Source organism: Vidua chalybeata, chromosome 6 (genome assembly GCF_026979565.1).
Source record: "Vidua chalybeata isolate OUT-0048 chromosome 6, bVidCha1 merged haplotype, whole genome shotgun sequence".
Classification (NCBI taxonomy): Eukaryota; Metazoa; Chordata; class Aves; order Passeriformes; family Viduidae; genus Vidua; species Vidua chalybeata.
In genome coordinates, this window is record NC_071535.1 from 1,044,049 (window position 1) to 1,056,616 (window position 12,568).

The 12,568-nt window shown below is 48.1% G+C and overlaps 1 protein-coding gene across 3 annotated transcripts in view; it reads left to right on the top strand.

The window, feature by feature from the left end:
• Positions 1-12,568, top strand: part of FANCM (FA complementation group M) — a 57,003-nt gene that overhangs the window by 29,064 nt on the left and 15,371 nt on the right. For all 3 annotated transcript variants that reach the window (XM_053945901.1, XM_053945902.1, XM_053945903.1), the window contains exons 10-13: positions 14-220; positions 3,113-3,347; positions 8,402-8,559; positions 9,087-9,251. In XM_053945901.1, the coding sequence (XP_053801876.1) occupies positions 14-220; positions 3,113-3,347; positions 8,402-8,559; positions 9,087-9,251 (765 nt within the window). The remainder of the gene's footprint in view (positions 1-13; positions 221-3,112; positions 3,348-8,401; positions 8,560-9,086; positions 9,252-12,568) is intronic.

A 12,568-nucleotide genomic window follows, 5' to 3' on the forward strand; every position in this document is an offset into this window, starting at 1 on the left:
ACTGTCCCTGCAGGTGGTGCGGCGTTTCCGGGAGGGGGGGTACAACACCCTGGTGTCCACCTGCGTGGGCGAGGAGGGGCTGGACATCGGCGAGGTGGATCTGATCGTGTGCTTCGACGCGCAGCGCAGCCCCGTGCGCCTGGTGCAGCGCATGGGCCGCACCGGCCGCCGGCGCCACGGCCGCATCGTCGTCATCCTGGCCCAGGGCCGCGAGGAGAGGGTGAGTGAGGGGGGCACGGCCAGGGAATCAGGGTCTGCCTCACCCTCAGGGAGTGTCCCTGCCCAGACCCCCCAGCAATCCCACCCTGGGCATCCCTGGCAGCGCTGGCCAAAGGCTCCTGGAGCTCTGGCAGCCTCGGGGCCGTGCCCATTCCCTGGGGAGCCTGGGCAGTGCCAGCGCCCTCTGGGGAAGAACCTTTCCCTAATATCCAACTCTAAAGATCCCCTGGCACAGCTCCAGCCCTTTCCTGGGTCCTGTCCCTGTGCCCAGGACCAGAGATGGGAGCTGCCCCTTGGGACAAAGCTGCAGCTCTCAGGGAGGCTCTGCTCAGCCTCCTCATTCTGTTACAGGAAACTCCCACACAAAACCCCAGAGTGGTTTGGGTTGGATGGGACCTGAAAGATCCTCCAGTTCTGCCTCCTGCCATGGCAGGGACACCTCCCCCTGTCCCAGGCTGCTCCAAGCCCCAGTGTCCAACCTGGCCTTGGGCACTGCCAGGGATCCAGGGGCAGCCCCAGCTGCTCTGGCAATTCCAGCCCAGCCAGGAATTCCCAATTCCCAATCTCCCATCCATCCCTGCCCTCTGGCACTGGGAGCCATTCCCTGGGTCCTGTCCCTCCATGCCTTGTCCCCAGTCCCTCTGCAGCTCTCCTGGAGCCCCTTCAGGCCCTGCAAGGGGCTCTGAGCTCTCCCTGGAGCTTCTCCTCTCCAGGGGAACATTCCCACCTCTCCCAGGCTGTCATGTCCCCAAGTATTAAACTGAATCTCACAGATTCCAGGGCTTTCCAAGGGTGCAGAGGAAGGTGTGGGGCGGGGGCTGGAGCTGGGAGGGGACACTGGGCGTGCTGGTGATGACACCGGGTGTTCAGCCCGGTGCTTACCGGGCTGGTGACGCCACCGGCACTCAGAGCTGGCTTTAGTGGCCGCGCTCTTGCGTGTGAGGATGAAGAGATCGGCTTAGGTGCAAATCCACTTTGGCTGGGTTCCTGCAGCCCAGCACTCAGGCAGAGCGTAATTAATCATCCCTGAGTACAGACTGTCCCTCAGGACATCCATGTCCCACTGGAAATGCGCTGGGGGCTGGGGGATCCCACCACAGCTGCATCCCACAGCCCCGCAGGGCCCGGGCTCACCCTTGGAATGGGACAGGGCAGGATTTGGGCAGGACAGGCTGGGCACTCCCTGCTGCCATCACCAGTGAAAGGGGCTGCAAACCAATACATCCAAGATCTGTGTAAATCAGTTGTAACCCCAAGATTTCAGATTCTTGGTATGGTTTCATTTATTCCAGTCAGCTCTGGTTGGGATTTGTGGGTGGCAGGGATTTAATTCTGAATGAGACTGCAAAGAATCCTCCCTGAGGGGAAATAAGTTTCCCCTTTGAAGAGATGAGAGTTAAAAATGATAAACCTGAGTAGAGCTTGTAAATAGCTATTTTCTTGTGCTGCTTACGGAGGCTGGTTACTATTGAAAGCTCTGCTCTGTAATGGGATATAAAATAGTCCCTTAAATTCCTTGGAGCTTCACTTAAGTAGTTGGATTACTGTGTTGTCCAGATTTTCTCAGATATCTTTGAAGCAGAACCTCCCCCCAGGTAGAACAGTCATTGTATACATTTTTTTTTTTTTTTTTTTGAGGTCAGGAAATAAGTTTAATTGCAAACCAATATTGTCTTGGTGGTTTGTTTGGTTTTTCTTGAGGGTGTCCTTTGGGGTTGTTGTTGGGGTTTTTAAGTTTAGCAGAACTGGAAAGAGAATCAACGTGGAGGTTCTTCCCCATCACTTAATTTGCAGCTAAATAATTAATATCCATGTATTAATTGATGGGAATTTGTTTGGGGGGGTTGTGTGTTTTTTTTCTCCTTTGTTTTAGTTTGGGGATTTTTTTTGTTTGTTGTGCTTGGTTTAGCTTTGGGGTTGTTTTTAATCAAACCACTTCAGGTCAATCACAAAGCTTTTGAAGAAGTTTTACTGGGAGAAAGGGGTCAGTGCAGGTCTGGGACCGTGACGTTGGCAGGAATTTCCGTGAGCTCAGTGTTTATTCTGTGTCTCCCACCTGTTCCCAGGTCAGCCTCTCCACGTGGCAGCTCCCGTGTGTCCCAGGCCCCTGGAGCTGCTGGGATGGGGCTGGGGATGTCCCCTGGAGCTGCTCAGCCCAGGGAAGCACAGGGGAGGGAAAAGCCAGTGAAGTCACAATTCTGTGATGCTGCTAATTTGGTACCACCACGTTTTTCTGCCATAAGAACACTGGGATTTGACTGTTCTAGGATTAAAATGTTATTTTTTGGAATGCCTGAGCTGGCTGTGGGCCTCTTCTGGTTTTATTCAGGGATTTTTTTTTTTTAATTTTATTTATTTGTGCTCCCTGAAATCATCTCCGTCAGGTGGCAGCTGCCCCCCTGTGCCACTCAGGAGCTCACAGGAGCTCGGGGAGGAGCAGAGCACAAAACCTCCTCGGGGGAGGCACTTCCAGAGGGAGGCCCCAGTTTCTGTCCTCACATTCCCCAGCTTTGCCATGGTTTCTCCATTGCACAATAAATGGAGTGTAATTAAAAGGACTCAGAGCACTCATGACATCAACAAATCATCTTAGGCCTTTTTTTTTTTGGCTTGAGCTTCTTTCCCTGTTTCTGATGTAATCTAATTTACATCATCCCTGTATCAGTGACAGCTTGTAACTTCCCCCAGGCAAGGGCTGTGCTCCTTTCTCACTCTCCAGTGCTGTGCCTGCTTCTGGCCCATTAAAAATCCCCAAACCAAACAACAGCTTGCCGAGGAAACAGAAAATAATGAGAAACCCCACAGACACTGAGGTGTTCTTTTAGTTTTGATCGAATGCTGTGAAAAAACCAATCAATCAGCAGATGATTTTTCTATTTACCTTCTCTTTCAGAACTACAACCAAAGCCAGTGTAACAAAAGGAGCATCCACAAAGCCATCTCAGGCAACAAAACCCTTCGTTTCTACCAGCACAGCCCACGGATGGTTCCGGAAGGCATCAACCCCAAAGTGCACAAAATGTTTATCACTGCTGAAAAACAGGAGCAGAGCACCTCGAGGATGCTTTCCAAAGAGAGGAGATCCAGTTCCCTGCAGCACAAATCTGCTCTCTTTGCCTGTGTCACTGGTAAGAGGATTATGGTGTTTCCAGCACTTCCAGCCCTCCCTCCTGGGGGCTTGGGGCTCTCAGGGTCACTCTGTCAGCTCAGACACTGCCCAGGGCTTTTCCTGGGCATCCTCACAGCTCTGCCCCTGCATATCCAGATCCTGAGTCAGGCCTTGGTTCATCTTCCTCCATGGAGCCACTCTCTGAAAGTCAGAAACTCCAGCTGCACACAGAGGAGGCAAACGTTTGTCCCAAAATCCCAAAATCTCAGACCGTATTGGATTGGGGGGAACTTTAAATTCCCATGGGCAGGGACACCTTCCCCTATCCCAGGCTGCTCCAAGCCCAGGCTGTCCAACCTTGGACACTCCCAGGGATGGGGCAGCCACAGCTTCTCTGGGCATTGTGGCTTTGTAAATGACAATAAACCAGAAATGCCTGAAAACCGAAGGATTTTGATGTGAGGAAAAGGAGAAATCAAGGGTAGGATATTTATGAATTGTGTAGACCCTCTTGGAGGAAAATTGGGAAAATTCTCTTGGAGACTTTTCAGCTGATACAGTTCAATGGCATGGGAATGCTCAGGAAACTGAACACAATCCTAAGATAGGAAAAAAGAGTGACTTTTATAAATCCCTGGGAATTTTTCCTGCTCTATCTCTTTGTTAGTGCTTTCTGTAAAGACCAACAGCAACTTCTTGAAAGAAGAAACTCGAAGCCTTGGGAAAGTTCCTATTTCTGATTAAACAGACACAGCTGCTGGAAAACAATCAGAGCCCAACATGGGATGAAAAGAATCAGTTTGGAGCATTTGTTGGTCTGTCCTAGAAAAGAGAAACGAGCAGGGAGGGCATAAAGGAAAGGATAATGCTGGCAATGTTCCTGCTGTGGGCTGCAATTACCCAGTGCCTTCTGTGTGAGCCACGTGGGCAGGGCTGGCAGCTCTGGGCCCCCAAAGGGACCAGGGCTGAGTAGCCAGAGGTGGCCAGGGTTGAGTCCCCAAAGGTGATCAGGGTTGAGTCCCCAACGTGAGCAGGGCTGAATGAACCCTTGCCAGAGGGTGGCCAGTGTGGCAGGCACATTCTTCTCTCAGGATTTTTCATAGAGCAGCACAGGGAGAAGAAAGAGAAAACAATTTCTGTTTCTGCTCCTTGTTTTTCCCATGTGGAATGTGCTTGGAGAATTGTTTCCCTGGGGTGATTGCTTGGTTGGATTCTGGTGAGGATTGTTTGGGGCTGGTGGCCAATCCAACCCACCTGTGGCTGCACTCTCAGAGAGGGGCACGAGTTGTGAGTTAGAGATGGGAGTGAGAAAAGCAGGTTTGTAGTTTTAGTATCTCCTTTAAATAGTAAATTAATGTGTTATAGCATAGTTATAATAAAGAAATCATTCAGCCTCCTGAACTGAGTCAGACATCAGCATTTCTTCCCACTGCCTTCACTTGCATTTGCAATAGCCCAGGATTGAGTAGCCAAAGGTGGCCAGGGTTGAGTAGCCAGAGGTGGCCAGGGTTGAGTAGCCAGAGGTGGCCAGGCCAGGGCTCCGTGCCCCTCCTGCCAGCCAGGGCTGCCCTGTGCAGGTCACTGAGCACCACCCTTGTGTGGAATCCCCCCTGTTGCTGGGTGAGCCAGGGGCTGCTCCTGATTTTAGTGACCCTCAGGACAAAGCTCCAAAAGAGGACAAAGAAAGGAGTTGACTTTTTCACATTTTCTCTTCATTTCAGTGCCCGTTTCCATGATAAAAAAGGGTGAAGCTGGCAGCAGTGGGTGAGCTGGGTGTGTTCTTGTCTCTGCTCTCACTTTGTTGTTGAGGTCCAGTTCATTCTCAGGTTTCTCCATGGCAGAAACAGAGCTGTCATGGGCTGAGTTATCACAGGAATGTCAAGCATTCTCCTTGTTTTCTTGTCAAAATAAATTCAATTGTGGAATCATTTAGGTTGGAAAACTCGGAGTCCATTGAGTCCAACCATTCCCCAGTGCCCAGGCCACCACTGCCCCATGTCCCAAGTGCCACATGCACAGGGCTGTAAATCCCTCCAGGATGGGGACTCCACCCCTGCCCTGGTCAGTTCCTGACCACCCTTTCCATGAAGAAATTCCTCCCCATGTCCAACCTGAACCTTCCTTGGAACAGCTTGAGGCCGTTTCCTCTGGTCCTGCCACTCATTACCTGAAAAAATACACATTTCCTGTTCTTCTTAGTTCGATCCAATTCCTATTAATTATCCACCCCTCTTTCACTTCAAAACCTCTTCCATAACTTTTGTCTGTCAGCCACAGAAGAATCCAGTATCTTGTGCTGCCCCATCATTAACCAAGTGTGTCCTTCAGTTTTCAGAGCTCTCCTTCAAAAAGCGCAGCAAAAAATCCCTTTACTTCATAAGCCTCTTATATAACTTCTTGTATTTCAATATTCTTTTTTCTCTCTTATTTTTGGGTTTTGTTTGGGGTTTTTTTTAAGAGTTTCTTGAAGTGAGGAGCATGTTAATATTGTTGCTCCTGGGAGCTGAATCTCATTTCAAGCTACCAGTAATTCTTTTTTCTTTTTGCTTTTGTCCAGATGAAACCTCATTTTCTTAATTCTTCTGCTGGTTCTCCACAATTCTTCTACTCCCTTATTTCAGAGGGATCAATTTTGAGTCATCAATAACCTTGGCTTTTGTTTGATTTTACAGTTTCACGTTATTTCTATAATTGCTGGTTTTATCCTAATGATAATTGGTTTGGACTCACTTTTTAAAGATTACCAACACCTGCTTTAGGGTTTAAACACCTGCTCTGTGGGGTTTTCATGCCTTGCCTGTGGCTAATTCTTGCTCTCTTCCCACTTCAAGAGCAATGAAAATCTGTTGGTTCTGGAGAAAAACAAGGAAAATCACACTGATGATTTGAGTGCTGCGTTTGTGTCTGGTAGGGTCTGACATCCCTAACTCAGAATGTTCTGGAGGATAATTTCCCATGGGACAGCACCAGCTGATTCCCATGGAGGGGAGAGGCTGTGCCAGGGACTGCAGGACGCGCTGATTCCCAAGCCTGGATCCAAACAGCCTTATCAGCCTCCCTGAGGATGGGAATGCTCTCCCCGTACCCCATTCTGATGGCAGCACTCATGTTTGTCCAGGTCCCCCTTTCTTTGTGTTCTGGGCAGCCACAATCCTCCCTGTGCTCCCCAGCAGGGAGCCCAGAGCTCTGGGAATCACCTGTTCCCAGCTGCTGCAGGGCTCCTTGCCTGGCAGGGTTGCACCATGGCTCAGCTGGGCTGGTATCACGGGATCATCTTGTCTGGGACACAGCTCTGAAGTCATTGCTGTTCCCAGCCTGCCCTGCTGGGGCTGGGTGGAACAGATCCTCAGGAACAGGGAATGGGCACAGCCCCAAGGCTGCCACAGCTCCAGGGGCTTTGGACAGCACTGCCAGGGATGCCCAGGGTGGGGCTGCTGGGGGTATGCACAGGGGTTGGGCTGGGTGGGTCCCTTCCCACTTGGGATATTCCTGATCCTGTGACCCCTGTGGGTCCCTTTGATGCCTTGTGAAGGCTGAGCTGGAGCAGAGGCTGGATGGAGCTAAAGAATAAAGCAGGGATGTTACCATAGGACACGAGAAAGCACAACGTGAGTTGTTGTTATTGTTATGATAAAGAGACTACTTTATTTTTTATGACTTCAGTATTTATAGTTTTCTAAAGGTGACAGTGGATTGGAGGGTGAAAGTGTTACCTCTCCAACAACACTGGACAAACTACTACTCTATTAAATTTCTCTGCCTCTATGAAGGAATGTAAAACAATAAGTTATTTACAGAAAGTTGTGTGAGAAGGTTTGCTACAAGAATGTAAACTCAGAAGGCTTTAGAAAATCTTAAAAAATCAGGGCAACACAGCAATTTATTCAAAGGATCTCCTCCATGGATCCACCTTGGGCAGCACCAGAGCCCAGCCAGGGCTGCAGCCAAGAGGAACCAAAATGGTCCCAAAATGCACGAGCGCTCCCGGGGGCTCTCACTGGGATCAGCTCTGCTCCATTTGCACCTTGCACTTCATTGTCCCATTCCAGCTTTAGCCCATGCACTCCCATCCTGCTTGTTTTTCTCTCTCCAGCCCACGCTGTTTGTGCTCCTGGGGCTGAGCTTTGGATCATTTGTCCTTGGTGCCCAGCTGGAGCAGGAATTGTTTTGTCTCCCTGCTCTGTGCAGAGAGCTCACCATCCCATAATATGGAGCCCAGACCTGCACACTAAAGCAGCACAGAATGGGAAAATAGAAAAGCTAAACCTGAGGCATCACCTTCCCACTCAACATTCCATGATTCTGTGATCCCAGTGGGTCCCTTCTCACTCCATATTCCATGATTCCAAATTCTTCTCTGAGAATTGTTCTTCATTTCCTTTTCCTTCAGGTCTCTCTTTTCCTCCTCTGCCAGGTGCTTGGACTGGGTGTTATCTCTTCAGGAATGTGACCTCCACTCTTGAGTGAGAAATACTCCACAGCAGTGCCCATATTCTGGGATGTTTTAGTGATGGCCTTAAGAACGTCAGTGCTGGTTCATTTTCCAGGTTTGCCTGAACAGGACGTGAGCAGGACTCTGGGTTTGCTCTGTGCAGACACAGCTCCTGCTGGAACTTGAGAGGATTGAGAGATCCAGGCTGGTTCCTCTTCTGTGGCATTAATTCCCAGAAGAGCCTGGGCTGCAGATTCACCCCAGATCCTGGCAAATTAGCTTCATTATTTTTCTCCCAGCTTCACACATCTGGCCTGAAAAAAAATCACATTCTCAACTCTGATTCTTTGGAATCACTTCCCACCCAAGGCTGTTTGGATTTGGCATTATTTGGGATAGTGATTTATATCTGTCTCTCTCTATTTTTATATGATGCCCTCCCCCAGAACAGCTGTTTAATGGTATTTATCCATATAAAACATTAACACTCTTTGGATGCTTGTCCCTGGATTCAGATTCTCTTGGTTGTGGCTCAGAGAAGATGTTTTTTTGTGCCTGGTACCACACCAAGTTCTTTTATTCTGTGCATCCCTTTTCCTATAGCGGGTAACGTTTTCCTGTTGTTGTTTTTCCCCCCACAGGCCAAAAGCAAATGAACTCCCACGAGAGCTGGTCCTTGTCACCTGAGGAATTTGAAATATGGGACAGACTCTACAGGATTAAGGAAAGTGATGGGATAAAGGAACCAGTGTTGCCTCGAGTTCAGTTTGAAACCCTAGAAAACCTGGAGGAAACACCAGTGAGTTCCATGCAATGCTTCCCAGGACACGAGGCCTGAAGGCTGCTGGAAATACCAGAGTTAACTCTGGATTTGAAGGGAATCTGTTACAAAAATGCCTTTTTGAGATTTGCATGTTTTTGAGGTTAAGAATTTAGAAATAGGATGTTTGAAATGGGTCTTTGAGGTTGGGTCTGTAAATTAAAAGTTTGGTTGATAAGTTAAAAATATATTAGGAAGTCTCAGTTCTGAGACATTAAGTTCTGCTCCTGTTTTTAAGAATTCCATACAGGATGCTTTATTCACAGAGTCCCAGGATGGTTTGGGTTTAAAGGGACCTTAAACCCATCTCATTCCACCCCCTGCCCTGGGCAGGGACACCTGGGCACCTTCCCCTAGCCCAGGTTGCTCCTGATGTTTTTATTTTAGACCAAACTTTAACCTGTGTGATAATGTTTAAATCCTTCTCCGCATTTCTGTATTCAGTGTCCCTGCCAGAGAAGTTTTGCTCAACAATTCCCTGCTGAAAATGTCCTTTCCCATCCCAGTTTCCCCTGCAGAAGCCCGAGGAGGGGGCAGCTCGGGAGCTCTCCCTGTCTGAGTGGAGCATTTGGCAGAATCAGCCTCTTCCCACGTCCCTGGTGGATCACTCGGATCGTTGTCACCTCTTCATCAGTGCCATGGAAATGATGGAGCTGATGAGGCACCAGCAGGTAATAAACGTGCCCAGGGACTGAGTGCACAGTTAGAATCGTTTAAAAATAATGAAATTTTAAAAAACCCCAGTAATTGTGAAATGAATTATGTGTATTTAATCTTATTTCAAAGTCTCTTTCACTGCTATGCTGTGATTCCTAATCTTTTCCACAGAAACTGTTTAAAAAAGGGGGGAAAAACCCCACCCTTAAATCAGTCTTATCTTAATGGATTCCAGTATCAGTTTGTGACAGAATGACATTAAATACAGGAGCTCCAGCTGCCAAGGAGCAAAGCCACCACGAGGGATATCAGAGCTATTCCAGGAACTGGGAAGAGTTTGGTATCGTGTGTACATCAAAAGCATCCCAGAAGAGTCATGCAGGAACACATGGCATGTTTTAGGGGATTTGTTTTAGGCTTTTTGAGTTTGTTTTTTTTTTTTTTTTTAACTAAAAAGCCAATTGTTCCTAAGAATTAAGGGATAAGAGGAGCTAAGCCAAACAAACATGGGTGGGAGCTGTTTGGGAGATGGGGATTTTGTTTTCTGACAGGGATGGATGCAGAAATCCTTCTGGAAAGCACAAGGAAGTGGGTGCAGAGGTGGATGGAGGCTTCAGTGGTTCACCACCTTATTTTTCCCTCCAGCTGAGCTCCCCAAATGTTGCCTTTCAGCACGTGGAGGTTTTCTAGGTCATCAGAAGCTGTTGCTAAGCTGCCAGAGTTTCCTGAATAATACCAGGGCTAATCAAGGAGGAGAAAGGAGACATTGTAGTTGTGCTCCTTGGGTGTGAAAGGGAGGCTGTGATCAGACCTGCCCAGCTCAGAAAAGCTTCTCCATCCCACCAGAGACATTCCTGACTCCTCTGGTGTCAGATTAGACCTTTTTCTGACCCAGAGATGGGGCAACTGAGAGGTGTTTTAAAAACTTTCTTTCCATTTTCAGTCTCATGAGATGTTATAATTCATGCTATCACAGTTAGAAGCTATTTCTTAATTACAATACACTGTAAGTGTTTCTTGGCCTATCAACTTTAGCTACACTATGTTGTAAATGCCTTAAAGCTAATTATCTAAAATTACTCTTTGTGGGTCTTACTACAAAGCATCTTTCATAGTTCTATTTCTCTAAAGTATTAAGTCTTATTTGTAAGGCCATCCTTTGAAACTTGTTTCTAATTTAACTCTTTTTTCAACAATGTCTTATTCCCTGGCATTTTTAAGTCAGTATTTCTTATTTCAAGGTTTGTGTACAGATGTACACTATGTGAGCCTTCTGTCAGCCTTGGAGAATTTTTTACAAATCTATTTCCCACACTCTGACAATCCCTGTCCCCAGTGGGGCCAGCGACACACTGCAGAGGGAGAGGACAGGGATGGCCACAGGAAGGATGTCACAGAATTCCCAGAATGACCAAGCTGGAAGAAACCTTCAAGAACAACGAGTCCAACCCAGCCCCAGCACCTCAACTCAACCCTGGCACCCAGTGCCACATCCAGGCTTTGTTAAACACACCCAGGGATGGTGACTGCACCACCTCCTGGGCAGAACATTCCAGAACTTTATCACCCTTTCTGTATAAACTTTTTCCTGATATCCAAGGTAAATTTCCCTTGGTGCAGCTTGAGATGTCAGGAGGAGGGAAATGGTTTAAGAATTAGCAGGTGCCCCCTGAGCCTCCTTTTGTCCAGGCTGAGCCCCCTCAGCTCCCCTTGTGCCCCACGGGGTGAGCTCCAGCTGGGCTGGCCCCCAGCCTTCTCCATTTGTGTAGGCAGGCAGAGGTGCAGGTCTGGAGCTTCCTCACTTAGAGCAGGAATCCTCACAGGGTGTCCCTGGTGTCCCCAGGAGCACAGGAGGTGACACAAGGTGACACTCATCCTTTGGAGCCTCCCAGGGAGAAGCAAAGCACTGCCAGGGCTGGAGTCAGCACTGACACCAGGGCTTCAAACTTCACAGGTTCCTGGGCTCTTTCTGACACTGAACCAACTGGTGCCAGCCCAGGGACACCAAAACTGTTCCACAAAAAGGGAAGATGCAGCATTGTCCTGATCTGATCAGGCAGCTCTGACACTGAGCTCTTGTCTGAGAGTTTCAGTGACATTCCCTGAAGTCATTCTTGCCTTCCCTGGGAGGCACTGACAGCGTTCCCAAGGCTGGGGATGTTCCCACTGGAATTCAGAATGTTCACCTGGAGGAGAGAAAGGTCCTGGGAATCCTCAGAGCCCCTTGCAGGGCCTGGAGGGGCTCCAGGAGAGCTGGAGAGGGACTGGGGACAAGGCATGGAGGGACAGGAGCCAGGGAATGGCTCCCACTGCCAGAGGGCAGGGCTGGATGGGAGATTGGGAATTGGGAATTCCTGGCTGGGCTGGAATTGCTGGAGCAGCCTGGGACAGTGGGAGGTGTCCCTGCCATGGCAGGGGTGGGATGGGTGGGATTTAAGGTCCTTTCCAACCCTTCCATGATTCCCTGCTGGAAGGGTTTGCGTGGATGTGCTGTGCATCCAGGTTCTGCTATAAATATCCCATGGCTAATTACACCCAGCTGAACCGGTGACGTTCATTTACGGTGCTTAATTAACAGAGGGGTTTAACACCAATACAAGTCAAAGCTCTTTCCTTAAATACCCGAGAGAGGGAACCCCAAACCACAGTTTCATTGATGATTTTCATATTGGAGGATAAAACATAAAATCAGGCAGATCTTTATTTTACAGTGAATTACCAAATGATCTGGAAATTTCTGCCCAATTATTTCTTGGGCAGAATTTCATTCAGAGATTTGTCATGACAATACAAGCCAGCACAAGAGGTATTTTATGGGTTTTTTTGGTATTTTCTGTTAGAAAAGAAATTCAATGATGTGTGGCTTTCCTTTCCTTGTACTCATTCAGTGATTGAAGAAATTTGTATTTTATATTATTATTTATATTTTGTATAATAGCTTCAAAAAAGTCATTTTAAAGGCTTTTTTTTAAATAGATTAAGTGCAAATGCTTGGCAAAAAATATATATAGTGTATTTATATGCTCTTAAAATCTTAGAGAAGAAGTTGGCCCAGTCAAAAGCAAATTAAAAAGTCAAAGAAGCCCCAGATGTGACCCCTGGAAAAGGCACATCCAGCAAAGCCTTTAATGCCCCAGGGGCTTTATTGCTACAGCAACGCCTGTGGGGCAGATGGGGGATTTACTCCCAGGGGGATTTTTGGTGCAAGATGGGAACGAAGCAAGTTTTCCTCCTGCAAAATGATTCCACCTCTTTGAAGCATTTTTTGCAAATTAAAGTGTGCTGTTTGGAAATAGGGCCGGGCAGAGTGGTCCTTGCAGGGGGATGATAT